This window comes from Periplaneta americana, chromosome 6, assembly GCF_040183065.1.
Source record: "Periplaneta americana isolate PAMFEO1 chromosome 6, P.americana_PAMFEO1_priV1, whole genome shotgun sequence".
Taxonomy (NCBI): domain Eukaryota; kingdom Metazoa; phylum Arthropoda; class Insecta; order Blattodea; family Blattidae; genus Periplaneta; species Periplaneta americana.
Genome location: NC_091122.1, coordinates 132,668,685 through 132,683,009, shown reverse-complemented (window position 1 = coordinate 132,683,009; position 14,325 = coordinate 132,668,685). Strand labels below are relative to the sequence as shown.

Here is a 14,325-nt window from a genome sequence, read left to right as displayed (position 1 = left end):
AATATCTCTATTTGCCTGAACTGGATCCTGTAAGAATTTCAATTTTGCCTGTTTCCTTCTTTCTACCACCATGAAACAATCTTCATCAAACTACGGTTTCTTTTTCTTAGTTCGTGAATATCGAGTTCTATCTTCTTAATATTTCTCCAAAATAGAGAATATAAGTACATACGTATTTACCTGTCTCATTTCTTACCTGCAAGATCAATATTACTCTCAATATCGAAGTTAGGATCATGAAGTGAAGCTACTAATTTTTTGCACTCTATTCTCTTCAAATGGTTCGCTACATATTCCAGTTCTGGCAGATTCAAGTCCACTGTTCCCTGAGCAGTTCCAAGCCACAAGATGATGGTTAAGTGCATCTGAAAAAAAATTGTAGAATATTTATAGCCTACTTGCCTATTTACAAGCAAACGCTCTCATGGGGGCAGATAAAAAAGTTAATTTTTTTTCTTCCACCATGTGCTTAATGTCAAAATAAGTAGTTATACAAATTTTGACCCCTCGAGCAGAATTACGAAGAACGTTCAAAAAGTAAGTTTACCTTGTGCTGTTTACAGAAAAAAAAAAAAAAATTCGTGGAAAGTTTTATTGCAACAGGTACAGCAATGATTATTGTGCTATTTTTCAACATATTCCCCACCGGAATCGAGATATTTGTCATACTGTGGGATCAATAGAGAAGTGCAGACACTGGTTCCAGGTGGCAGACTTCTATGACACATGGATACAAAAGTTGATCCCACGGTCTAACAAATGTCTCAGTTCTGGTGGTGAATATGTTGAAAAATAGCTCAACAATTTCTGTACCTGTGCGAATAAAACTTTCCATGAAATCGTGTTTTCTTTCTGTAAACGCCCCAGGTAAACTTACTTTTTGAACGGCTCTTATAATTGCGCTCGAGTGGCCAAAATTTGTATAAGAACTTATTTCGTCATTATTAACATGGTGTAAGAAAAAAATACCTTTTTTTCTGCCCCCATAAGAATGTTTCCTTGTTAGTTTTTAAAACCATTTAATGGCTATGGAAGATATAAAACATAAGACTGAGTTTGCAATTAACATTTATGCTAATGTAAACCATTTTCCGTTTTGCATAATCAGTTCCAACTTAAGTGAGCTCAATAACAGTTTCATTGTTAGTTTAAATTTTGTATGATTAAATAAGTCAAAATATTTGAAGTAATATGAGATGTAGTGAGGGAATCATCATCATCATCCTTTCAAGTAGTAGACGTAGTGGGTTGTTATGGTCTCCAGCCATCTCTTGTGAGGTCTTCGAATAAGTCTTTTCCTTCGTGACGTGTAGTGAAGTATCTGTCTAAGTAATCTGATAGGTACGCTCCATTCTTTGCACATGCTGAAGCCAGTCTTGTCTGTATTGTCTGTATGGACAATAGGTGCTATTTTTAATTCGTCTGCAATGTCAGTCAGTATTCCTCTTGTGATCCAGAAGACTATAGTCAGCAGTTCTTCGTAAAAATCTCATTTCTGCAGCTGTCAATCTTCGGTTATCTTATAGTCAAATGGTCCAGGCTTCACTGCCATAGTGAGAACTAACTGTACCAAACTTTTATATATTTTAAGTCTTGTATGTCTTTGTACTTTTGTGACTGAAAAGACTTGGTTAATGATTCTCAAAGATTTATTATAATTTTGGATTTTAATAAAAGCATCACAATCTTCAAGGTATGTTACAGTGTTGCCTGCTCCAGTATGAAATTATCGATGCAAATCTTAATTTCCAATGGTTGTGTGTTTACCCTTAAAAGCCATTATTTTTGTTTCTCTTGTTGAGATTTCTAAATTATATTATTTTTTATACATCTTGTTTGTACAACTTTTAACACTATATTATTTCGGAATATGTAGTTTGTTGCTTTTGCGTGTTAAATATTAGGTACAGTCCCTTGTTGACTAGTTTCAACCTACAATGAAAGAGTAATGGAATGGAGAAAAATTCTCTCTGGCGCCGGCTGATGCTTTATCCACTAAGCCACACCAGATACCCATCCCGGTGTCGGACACAATCGTCTCAGTTTAAGTTCCAACTCTTGGGTTCCCTCTAGTGGCCGCCCTCTGCACTACGTCATAGATGTCTATGAATGTAGGACTGAAGTCCACACATGTGCTGAGGTGCACTCGTTATGAGTGACTAGTTGGCCGGGATCCGACGGAATAAGCGCCGTCTTAAATCACGAAGTGATTTATGCATATCATATATATTATTTTAATGTACCGAAGTACAATGATATTTCCATGCAGATATTCTGCGTCATCATACAATGAAAGAGTAATGGAATGGAGAAAAATTCTCTCCGGCACCGGGATTTGAACCCGGGTTTTCAGCTCCACGTGCTGATGCTTTATCCACTAAGCCACACCGGATACCCATCCCGGCGTCGGACAGAATCGTCTCAGTTTAAGTTCCAACTCTTGGGTTCCCTCTAGTGGCCGCCCTCTGCACTATGTCATAGATGTCTATGAACCTAGGACTGAACTCCACACATGTGCTGAGGTGCACTCGTTATGAGTGACTATCGGTGTGGCTTAGGTGATAAAGCATCAGCACATAGAGCTGAAAACCCAGGTTCAAACCCCAGTGCTGGAGAGAATTTTTCTCCGGTCCATTACTCTTTCATCGTATGATGACGCAGAATATCTGCATGGAAATATCATATGTACTTTGGTACATTAAAATAATATAGTTTCAACCTGTTGTGTGCTATCATCAGAACTGTTCTGAAGATAGCCCACAACAGGCTGAAACTAGTCAACAAGGTACTGTACCTAATATTTAACACGCGAAAGCAATAAACTACAAATTCCGAATATAATTTTTTGCTATGAGATTTAGATGGTGACAAGAGTATTACAATTCATCTTCGGTACCTACTGCCAAAAAGGACTTGATCATCTGCATATAACAGGGTCCTGATATCTAGGGTTTGTTGGATCCATGTACTGTCAAACGCCAAAGTGAGGGAGTATGAAGGTTAATTGTATACTTGGCCAATTTTAATTGTATATTTTACTCTAAAAACATGACATCTGTTTCAGTTATTAACATATTACTTGGTTTTTACAAGTGCTGATTACTACTGGTACTGAAAAAATAGTAATTCTTTTACAGTTTGAGGATTATGTAAACTGGTAGCCTTATGTGACATAAACAGAACACTTTTACTGTAGCCATGTGTCCATAATATGTATAACTATATTATTGAAATAGACGAAAAATGAAGTACAAATAAACCACAAATGAGCATGATGTGAGATAATTTAACGACCAACAACTGATAAACTGTTTATGCTTGTACTGGTACATTAAATGAATCAATTTATTCTGTATTAATAATTATGTACCAATGACCAACAACTGATAAACTGTTTATGCTTGTACCTGTACATTAAATAAATCAACTTATTCTGTATTAATAATTATGTACCGATATTAATGTTTTACGTCTTGTTCCACATCTGAAAGATGAATTGCTGTCAAAGAGAGAATATAGGTATAATAAAAATTATTTTAGGTTATTTGGAAAATTCAGAGAAATAGATTGTGTTCATGTGGAATCCACGGAGATGAATTTCTGGAATTCTGAGCTTTCTGATGATAATGAATGAAAAAGTTTGGGTTTATCATTAAAATATCTCTTTGATCATAATCACGTGTAGTTCACTTCATTTCTCTTCTATTTCAATAAAATTATACCGTTATGGTATGAACACTCTATATATAACATTCACTTACGATAGATACTTGCATTCTACTGAAAAAAACATCAGAATTATCTTCATTTATAAAGGCTTACTGCAGGAACAGAAAATAAAATAAATTCTCTGACGAGATGTCGATTTTGTTACTGGTACATGAATAAAGCATAATTTTAGAACTAGTATATTACCGTATATAGGCTAATAATTTTTATATAGTATATTATTCGTTTCGGTATTATTATTATGGTTTCCTTTGTGTGACTTACGTAGAAACGACATAGTGACATCTGCTTTTTTTTTTTTTTTTTCTGAAAATCAGAGAAATATGTGAAATAATGTTAACAACTCCTTTATAGCAAATAGCTTGTCAGCATTTACACGCTTCTTGAGGTCATTATGGTAAAAAAAAAAAAAAAAAGAAAACATACCAACAATGTTCAGGGCCTCCTGTTTAAAGTTATGGCACAGTATAAAGAAGATCTTCTTTATACTGTGGTTATGGCAGTTTCCAGGAAAGAAAATCAACTTGCATGTAGGTCTACGTCTATAAGCATATTTTATAGATGGTTCTCTTCAACAGCTTTACATTGTTTCATTATATAACAATTTTTTGGCCTATGCAGGCGCGTATATACGTGTTGGCCACATGAGCATGGGCCTAGAGTGCAAATTCGTAGGGGCGGCAAAATTTTGAGAAAATAAGAAAGAAATCGAGCAGAAAATAAATTTGCACATGTGCAAAAAAGTGTGCGATTGTAGTGTTAATTTTTATTTGTGATAGAGACATTTTAGTTAGACGGAGGGAGATTTTTATACAAATCATGTTATTGACAACACTGCCATCCTAAATAAGCTGCTGCTAAACACAGGAACACATTCCACCAAATACACATGCACGGAAATTATGTAACATGCAGATGATACAGCTTAATAGAAGAAATGCCATACACAAGCGTGCCACACCGAATTATGTTTTATTACGCCAAAGTAGTAAGGCATCTTGGTCACACCAGCGAATAGGGATTATATATAATGGGCACTGAGCGAATTTTCCACATAGGCCTACCTTCACATAAAACCACAACTTCAAGTCACACAGAGTTTGTGTGCACTTGTTGTGAGTTCCTGGCATCTTGTCAGCCACTCGAGGTATGTGGATAAAAAGGGAAAAATTGAGAAGGTATTGTATCCAGACAATATCAAAAGCTTTTTCTATGTAGAAAAATATACAGACTGTATGTATGGAGTATGACATAGCAGAGAAAACTTCAGAGCAAAGTCGATATTCTTATTGTGTAGGCTGTGCTGAGCTCGGACGCCAAATTGTTCTTTCGGTATTGTGCAGTCCATTGGAAGAATAGCTTGTAATATTATACGTTTTAGTATCTTGCTCATTGAATTAAGTAGGGTTATAGGGCGTAGGTTTTGAGAGTGAAGTGGATTTTTTCCTGGTTTAGGAAGAGAGATTATATTTTCATTTCTCCATTTTGTATATTTTACATAAGTGAGTTATTGGAGGAAGAGGAAGATTCTGAGGAAGTTGATAGCTGATTTGGTCAGGATCAGGGGCCTTGGTTGGATGCATATTCTTAATTATTTTTTTATTTTGTTGGTGTTACAAAATCAGGTGTTTGTTGAGACTGTTTGCTGAAGTATTGATGTCTCTTACCAGGTTTTTATTTTCTCCGGAGTTGCGCTTAGGCGCGGGTTCTATTCCCACTTGGACTGATTACCTGGTTTGGTTTTTTCCGAGGTCTTCCCCAACCATAAGGTAAATATCATGTGATCAATGGCGAATCCTCTGCCTCATCTCGTCAAATATCATCTCTCTATCACCAATTCAATCTATCAATAGAGGCAGAATGGCTGGGTAACTTTCGGCGCTGGATCTCGGACTCATTTCGCCACCATAATTACACTTCTCCTTTCTCATCACCATCTTCGTTTCTTTCCCATATTTCGGGCTTGCTCCGCTGTAGAGTTAGGTGGAGGCCACCACGGAACTTGGACCCCATGGTATGTGATCATTAAGGTCCCTGAGACAAATAACGCCATGTATATCTTTAACGCCACCCTATTAATTCTTGTTAACGACACCAGATTTCGGCAGTGCACTACTGTAGCCTGCATTTGCTTGCCATGTAGTGATGGAATGAATTACTAGCTGTTCGCTGACATTTACGAGTAACATGATATTCCACCATTTTGCTATTGTGTGTTGATAGTGAAAGGCTGTTCTTATATCAAGATAAGAGGCAATATTTTATATTCCGTGTTGGGCAAATAATAACTATACTAAACTATATATTTTCATGATCCTTAAACGTTCTTCTGTGCAGAGAAAATACGGTATTTGCTATCTCTAATATTTGAAAATGTTAGAGAAATAGGGTTGTAATGTTATGTAGGCCTACTCAGTAGCACTTTAACGCCACGTGGAGTTAAAGGTCTACAGATAAAATTTTAGTTATATTAGTATGGTACTCAATTGTTTAACGATATTCCTCAGTTTTTTAATACTACTTTCATTGCCTTTATATTCATATTTTACGAGGTATTTACATGGTAAGTGTAGAAACATAAGGAAAAACTTACAAATGTCCAGAATGTGCACAGTGATGTTATTGGTTCAATTGCTTATCAAACTCTTAATTTTTTTGTTTTACTTATGGAGAACATTCATATTTAACTAAGGTTAATGCTCTCGTTGTCTCTTTTTTTGAAGGTAAGGAGTTACCTGAAAATATATTTTCTTAATCCATCTGGTGTTTCAGCTTCAGATCAAGAATATTTCATTAGTATTGAGTGATTTTGTACCTTTTATTAACAGAAACTCAAATTTAGTTGCTTAGTTCAATTTGTGTTGCGTAGGAAAAATAATTCATTAATAATTATAAGTGTAAGGTTACTATAAAATAGGTGGCGTTAATTGGATAAGCTGTTCGTAATAACGCCAGTATACAACGTTTTCCTGTTTGATTTGTATGTCTTCTCCAGTATATAATATCACCATTTTCATTGTGCTATTTTCTACAGATGAAATTAAAGTTTCTTTGTCATAATTTTTGTGTTTGTACATAACGTATTTCCAGAGCAATAGTGACTTAAGTGTTAAGGTGGCGTTATTTGGTACGTGCACCTTAGTTGCTAGTGGTAGTGATATGTACCATAGGATCTCCCTTGATAGGTCGTGGGACCGGGGTTGAAGGATCGTGGTGATGCCTACGTGAAAAAGTAATGGATTTTGTAGGCTGTAGGGGAGTTCGGGACCGGCCCGCAGAAGAATTTATAGCGCGAGGGGTCTTAGGGCATGCACACCATTCCATTCCGGGTAATACAAGGGCCCATCCAGGTGGCCTAAGTGCAAGGACAGTTTTCAACACACTACTTCTCAAGTAGGCTTTGGCTTCTTCTTCTACTCCTCCTTCTTCTTCTTCATCATCTTCTTCTTCTTCTTCTTCTTCTTCAGGCTCCACAACTCTCAGATGAAAGTTTTGGCCTTCTCAACAACTTTCTTCCATTCCTTATGGCTTCCAACTATCTTTGTCCAATTTTCCAACTTCATCAATTTCAAATCATTCAGGACATCATCCTCCCATCTATTTTTTGGTCTACCCCGCTTTCTGTTAACTATTCGTTTCCATTTGTATATTTGTTTGACCAGTCTATTATTCTCCATGACCAAACCATCCTAATCTTAGCTATTTTATATGATTTATTATGTTCCTATTCTTTATCAGCTCATTCAGTTCACTGTTATATTTAATTCTCCATGTACCATCATTCGTTTTAGTTGGACCAAAAATTGTTCTTAGTATTGCTCTTTCAAAAATTAGTAGTCTGTGTTTTATGGAGTTTTTAAGGACTCATGTTTCACTGGCATAAGTTACTACAGGGCTTATTGTAGTACAGTATAGCTTAAATTTGGACTGTTTAGATATCAATTTACTTCTAAATAACTGCAGGTTGGCATGGTATGCTTTGTTTCCCATTACAATTATTCTTTCTCTTATTTCTTCCTCAATGGTGTTGTTGTTATTAACAGTTGATCCAAGATATTTGAAACTTGGAACTTGTTGAATCATTATATCATTTATTTTAAAATCTCCTAAAATTTCTCTTTTTGTGCTGCATTTTAAAAATTTTGTTTTCTTCTCATTAATTATCAATCCGAATTTCATTGTCTGTTCTTGTAAATTGTTAAATGTTTCTATCAAAGTCGATTTTGTTCTTGCAGTTATTATTATGTCATCAGCATAAGCTATACATTGCCTCAATTTTGTTGTAAAGTTTCCCCTCATCTCCAGTTTCTTCAATATAAAGTCTATAACCAAACTAAATAATGTAGCTGAAAGCGGAAGCAAGCTTTGGCACTTCCTTAAATACCATAGGCGGTGACTTTTGATTTTAAGCACGGGGCAGGAAGGGGTGACCCCTTTAAAGATATTTCGGTAGTAAGTGAGATTTCGTAAATATCATAGCACATGCAACTTTTCATAACACATATTGGCAACCCCACATTTAGGTAGTGCTACGCCCATGGACCCAAAAGAATTTTGCTCCCACCAACTAACTTATGCAAATCTTAGACATCTGTAGTAGTCAAACCGTAAAAAAGTGGCACAATTACAACAACAGTTATTTAACATATGCTACTATCTAAAACAGGCATCTGCGTAATAGGAAAATATCACTAGAAGATTCACCACATTAACTGAAAAGGGAAAATATATACATTAACAGATAAAAGGTAATAAGCTGATGCTAAGCTACATAAAAATGTTACTATGATGTACCGAAGTACATATGATATTTCCGTGTAGGAATTCTGCATTACCCTAAGGTGAATAATGGGTAGAACAGAGAAAAATTCTCTCCGGCACTGTGATTCGAACCTGGGTTTTCAGTTCTACGTGCTGACGCTTTATCCACTAAGCCACATCGGATTCAAATTCCGATGCTGTATTGAAACCTCTCTGTCTCCCTTTGGTGGCCTACCCTCATGTACTATGTCACAGAATATGTGACAGTGGCACGATGTCCCACACTATGTACAGATGTGCACTCATTACGAGTGACTAAGTGGCCGGGATCCGACGGAACAAGACGCCGTCTTGAATCACTAAGGGTGCTATTCATAGACATTTCGCAGCACGTGCTACGAGCGTACTAAGCTAGCCCCGGCTATCCACTGGTTACTAGTACAGAATTCAAATCATATCCTATCGCTAACACTGGTTTATGAATACGAAAAACGCTGATCATCCACCGGAAGCCCGCGCTAAAAATGTCTATGAATACGGCCCTAAGTGATTACTTACGCTTATAATATTACCACAGTCTAGTATATACAGTCACGAACGTCAATATGTAGTAAATACCCATCCATAGATAGTTGCTAACCACTAGGATCGCTACTGTCGCCTCATTACAGACAATGCGAAATAGTACTTGCACAGTCTATTGTTCCTAGTGCCCTCATAAACTCAAGCTTCGTGACTGTATATACTAGACTGTGATATTACTATGATGTACCGAAGTACATACAGTATATTTCCGTGCAGGAATTTTGCATTACCATATGGTGAAGAATGGGTAGAACGGAGAAAAATTCTCTCCGGCACCGGGATTCGAACCCGGGTTTTCAGCTTAGTGGATAAAGCGTTAGCATGTAGTGTGCGCTTTATCCACTAAGCTGAAAACCCGGGTTCGAATCCCGGTGCCGAAGAGAAATGTTCTGTGTTCTACCCATTGTTCACTGTATAAAAATGTCTTCCAGTTCTACAAATGACGCCACGAAAACTTCTCAGCGTTCTTTAGAGCTGCGACTAACACGGGAACACGTTTCACTGTTGTAAGTACGCATGCGCTACTCTGCACTGAAGCATGGAAATTCGCCCTCCAGATGACAACTGATATTGTAATGTAACGCTCCTCTAACGCGTGGATCAAGGGGAACTAATGAGCACGTCTATAATGCGGTATTGTCGTTACTTATCCAGACCCATAGAGGTCATTTTAGACATTTCCTGCGAAGATGAACAGATAGCTGCTGGAACACGAAAGTAGCTGTAGCATGAAAATTAAATTAGGTTTATGTTTACGTTAAATGTTTTTGTTTTTAGGTTCTAAGTGATAACTGATGCGGTTCCCACGAGTTATGATATCCTGTATCTCCCGCCCCTGCCTTAATCTTTCTGTAAAAGTATGTATGTATGTATGTATGTATGTATGTATGTATGTATGTATGTATGATGTATATAGGCCAATGTATGTATGTATGTTATGTAACTAATGATAATAACGAAATTATTATAAGTTCATTATTTAGGAACTAACAGTGGCGGCTCCTGCATAGCCTATTTCTTAAGAGGAGGAAAGAAGTTAACAGCGCAAAATGACATCTTCTTGAGAGACACATGCTACAAATTAGCCTATATGCATACATGTAACACCAGGTAGTGTTAAGGTTGGCCTTCTCTTTCGTATAGCAATAATCTGTTCTTGTAAACTGAGTTTCCTAAATTGTCCGAATATATTTTCATTTCCATTCATTGGTGGATAATTGCACAAATTAACAATTACAAGGAAATTCACAAACTCGCAGCATTTTTAGCGCACACTACAGCATCACACGTGTTGGTAGAGCCTTTTGTCTATGCTAGCTACTAACATATAACCAGAACCGTTTGACGGAAGTGAGAATGAGAAATAATCTGTTAAGAAAGCGAGAACACTGCACCCACTCACATGGTCTGTGTTGCCACATGTACATTTTACAAGTTCAGTATCACATGCTTTTGAAGAATGTCAGTTCTTGTAAAGTCATACTACCATTATTGCTCAAAGCTGCAGGTGGCCGATTAATTTTTTTGTGTTAAAAATAATGTAGTTAGGAGTGCTTTCAATTTCAAATATATTTGTACAAAACTGACAACTTGACTGTTGTTCTATCTAGCAGACAATGAATGGAAGTGAATTTCAGGGGCCAAAAAGATCTGCAATACTAACGTAGATCTACTTCCTCTTTGTTTTATATAAATCTAACTTCAACTTTCAGATATCCTCGAAAGTTTCAAACCATGAGTAGTAGCTTATATAAAATGCAATGAATAATATATTTTGATTTATGATTTAAAAAAAGTTTATATGGTGTTTTTCATAGCTTTGCGATAAAACTGTTTTTATTGTGCCTCCTCCTGGATGTGTTGTAGTCTGGTTGAATACAGCATCGTTAGATAGCAGCGGTAGCAAATTTGCGGTTTGCTGCAAGACCAGTTGATTTCTATTTCCCGTCCATGCGCTGATTCAGAGGAGGATCTCCTCCCTTACTGTTCATTCGCTTGCTTTAAAACTCTGCTTCTTTCTCTGGCCGCTAGTGCGCTGTTGTCTATGTGTGTTAACTGCAGGAAAGGAGGAAAGGGTTTGCTTTCCTCCATACAAACAATCTCGCATCTTTCTCACAGTTTTCTAGCGGCACATGAGCGCGCGTCATTTAAAACTCGATTAACCGAGGTTTTCTTATAGCTGTGAACTTAAAAATTATCGAATCTTCCTCGAATTTCAAGGCATATATTTCATTTGGTATTTACTTTCAAAACAAGAAAAATGTGAGGAGGACGTTCCTTCCTTCCCTCCTCCGAGAAACCGCCACTGGAAACTAAGATTGACTGCGGAAGAACTATGTAAAAACCGATTATGTACTATAGGTACTATAATATAGTATTATTATTATTATTATTATTATTATTATTGTTGTTGTTCAGTCAACTACCCGAAAACAGATCTGAACCTCATAAGATACACCATAAGGCATCACTCATGAGGCAACTAAGCCAGGAGATAATGGGTTAGGGTGGCCATTCCTTTCCCTATCCATTAGGTTACATTAAAACATTAGCAATCATGATTAATAGAGGAAAGTACGGGAGGGTTAGAATATCAGCACAGTCTAGTATATACAGTCACGAAGCTTGAGTTGTTGATGGCATTAGGAACAATAGACTGTGCCGGTACTATTTCACATTGTCTATGATGAGGCGATAGTAGCGATCCTAGTGGTTGCCAACTATCTATGGATGCATATTCCCTATATTGAGCTTCGTGACTGTATACAGTATACTAGACTGTGATATCAGTACGGGAGCCAGGAGGATTAAATAAATTAGCTAAAATATGGCAATTCCCGGAAAATAAGTTCGTCACCCTAACGCTAATAGCCTATATAGGCATAAGGTTATATATATATATATACACATATACACACATACACATATATACAAATTTTACATTAGGTCTACAAAGAAATACTAACAAAAAATAACCATAGAAGTATACGTAATCATCAATTATTGTAATAGTTTTAATAGCCTCCAGTGAAAACCACAAAACACAATGGAAATCTGAAATATTGGATAGGCGATATTATTTTTTTTCATGATAAATCATCTATAGTCCCTCTTAAACCTGCATTATTTTTCACTTTTTGCTGCAGAAAAAATTTTAAATTGTTAACTGCCTCCCATTGGAGGTAGCCCAGAAGGACTCTCCTACATGAATTTCACAATATTAAATGTTTACATAAATTTTGTTGACAACAAATTAAAATAAACATATGAATTATAAAGTGAAGGAAAAAACATTAAATAGTGAATATAATGACTCAAAATTTAGCAAGAGCGTTTCAAAACTCAAGTTATGATGTCAGTAGTAAGTGTCTGTGGTAGTTCAAAAGTCTTCCTGAAGCTTTCAAAGAACTTGGGAATCACACCACGAGCTCCAATAAGAAGACCAATCATCTCAATGTTTTCAATCTGGTATTTTACTTTGAAGTAATCAACTGTTGGCAGATAAATGTTGATCTTTTCTTGATTTACATCCTAGAATTTCCCTTAATAAGCTGGACATTTTTTACTTGGTTGTTCAACGACTCTGTATCAATTACTAGGTTATTTAGCGTCGATGGAATAAAATTGGTGATAGCGAGATGAGGCTGAGAATTCGCTATAGATTACCTGACATTTGCCTAACGGTTGAGAAAAACCTCGGAAAAACTCAACCAAGTAATCACTCGAAGCGGGAAACGAACTCACGCCTCAAGCGCAACTCCGGATCAATAGGTGAGCGTCTCAGCCAACTGAGCTACGCCGGTGGCTTGGACAATTTCAGAACAGGGCATTCCAAAATTAACTTTTACTCGTAGCTCTGCCTTGATCAGAGTTTTAGACAGTTTGTCAACATGTGACAGAGTCAACTGAAAATGTTTTCATAGGAAACATTAGATTCTGGAATTAACATTACAAATGAAAATAACTTCACAGCATGTTGGCGATTTTTTGTCCGCAGACTGTTCATTAGAACAGATATGTTCATACATACTTTTTAAGCTACAGAGTTCTTCTTCAAGCTGAATATCCAGCTCGTTCAGACAGCGCGAAATCTCACTTCCCGAACATTTCGACGTCCATGGAGGATAAAAGTATTGCATTGACCAAAAATACTTTCCTGGCAACCCTACCTGATGATGGAACCTGTATTTAGTCCCGAAACGTCGGGAATGCCAAGCTCCAGGTCACGGTGGAATATCCAAAATTCTATTTCTGATCAAATTCAACGTCAAATCCTGAAAACTCATACAGTATGAACTCTCTGTCTGCCGCTATAGGTGCACGAAAATGGTCAATTCAAAACCGCGCACTCACATGATGCATATTTGCATTCATCGCGCTATGACGTGCATAGCATCGCGATATCTGTATACAAAGTCAGTAACTGCTTTTGAGCATTTCCTTTTACATCCATTATGCATGTTTGTTCTTTCATGACTTTGTTATCAACATAGCATTTTCTAAAACAATGTTATTTATCCTGATAGATATGCATCATGACATGACTAAACTACTATGCAACAATAACCTACCTATCAAATGTATAACTTGAATTAAAAAAAAGCCATTCTCTCATATGCATTTCTCTTCGTGCCTTGGATGCAATTCTCACACGTAAATATTTGTTCCGAGTGTGTAAGCCTATTTATTGTCAGTATACTACGGAAGCATTTTTTTTTATAATTCACGTGAATATCTGCACGAAATATTAAATGAAACTTCCCACCCAAACAGCGGCGCTGGTCTATCCAGGCGGCCCGCGTTCGATTCCCTGCCGTTCGTGATGGAAAAAGGGACGTAGCACAGGGTTTTTCTCGGAGTAGTCCCGTTTCTCTCGGTCTTTTTACTTTTATTTTTGTTAATTAATTAAGTACCGTCATTTCCCCTAACTATGGTCCTGGAACACAACTATGATCCATTCAAATTTTGTACTCCATAACGTTGTACCTCGTTTATCTATATTTTTGCTGTACGGTAGTTTGAAGTCAAGTCACTTCAGCTATCTACGAACGGTCTATATTACTTCTACAGTGTTTTTTGAATGGTTGTATCGTGGACCATAGTTGTGTTCCAGGTCCATAGTTATGGGAAATGACGATACTTGTTTAGAAATTTTGTGTAATGTCCCCTGAGCACGAGTATGTAAAGTCTTAGAAAAACGTTTTGTCGCATAGATACTTTAAAACAAAACCAATTTTATTATCTCAACTA

The 14,325-nt window shown here is 36.7% G+C and overlaps 1 protein-coding gene and 1 non-coding gene across 2 annotated transcripts in view; both read right to left on the bottom strand.

Annotated features, from left to right (window-relative positions):
- The window catches only part of LOC138701746 (uncharacterized), a 31,013-nt gene extending 17,617 nt beyond the window's left edge, over window positions 1–13,396 (bottom strand). The window contains exons 1-2 of the mRNA XM_069828975.1: window positions 13,245–13,396; window positions 197–365 (exon numbers count right to left, since the gene is read on the bottom strand). Of these exons, the coding sequence (XP_069685076.1) occupies window positions 197–365 (169 nt within the window). The 5' untranslated portion in view covers window positions 13,245–13,396. The remainder of the gene's footprint in view (window positions 1–196; window positions 366–13,244) is intronic.
- Window positions 2,321–2,392, bottom strand: TRNAH-GUG (transfer RNA histidin (anticodon GUG)). The gene has a single exon. It is a non-coding gene; the product is annotated as a tRNA-His (tRNA).
- Window positions 13,397–14,325: the final 929 nt, after the last annotated feature.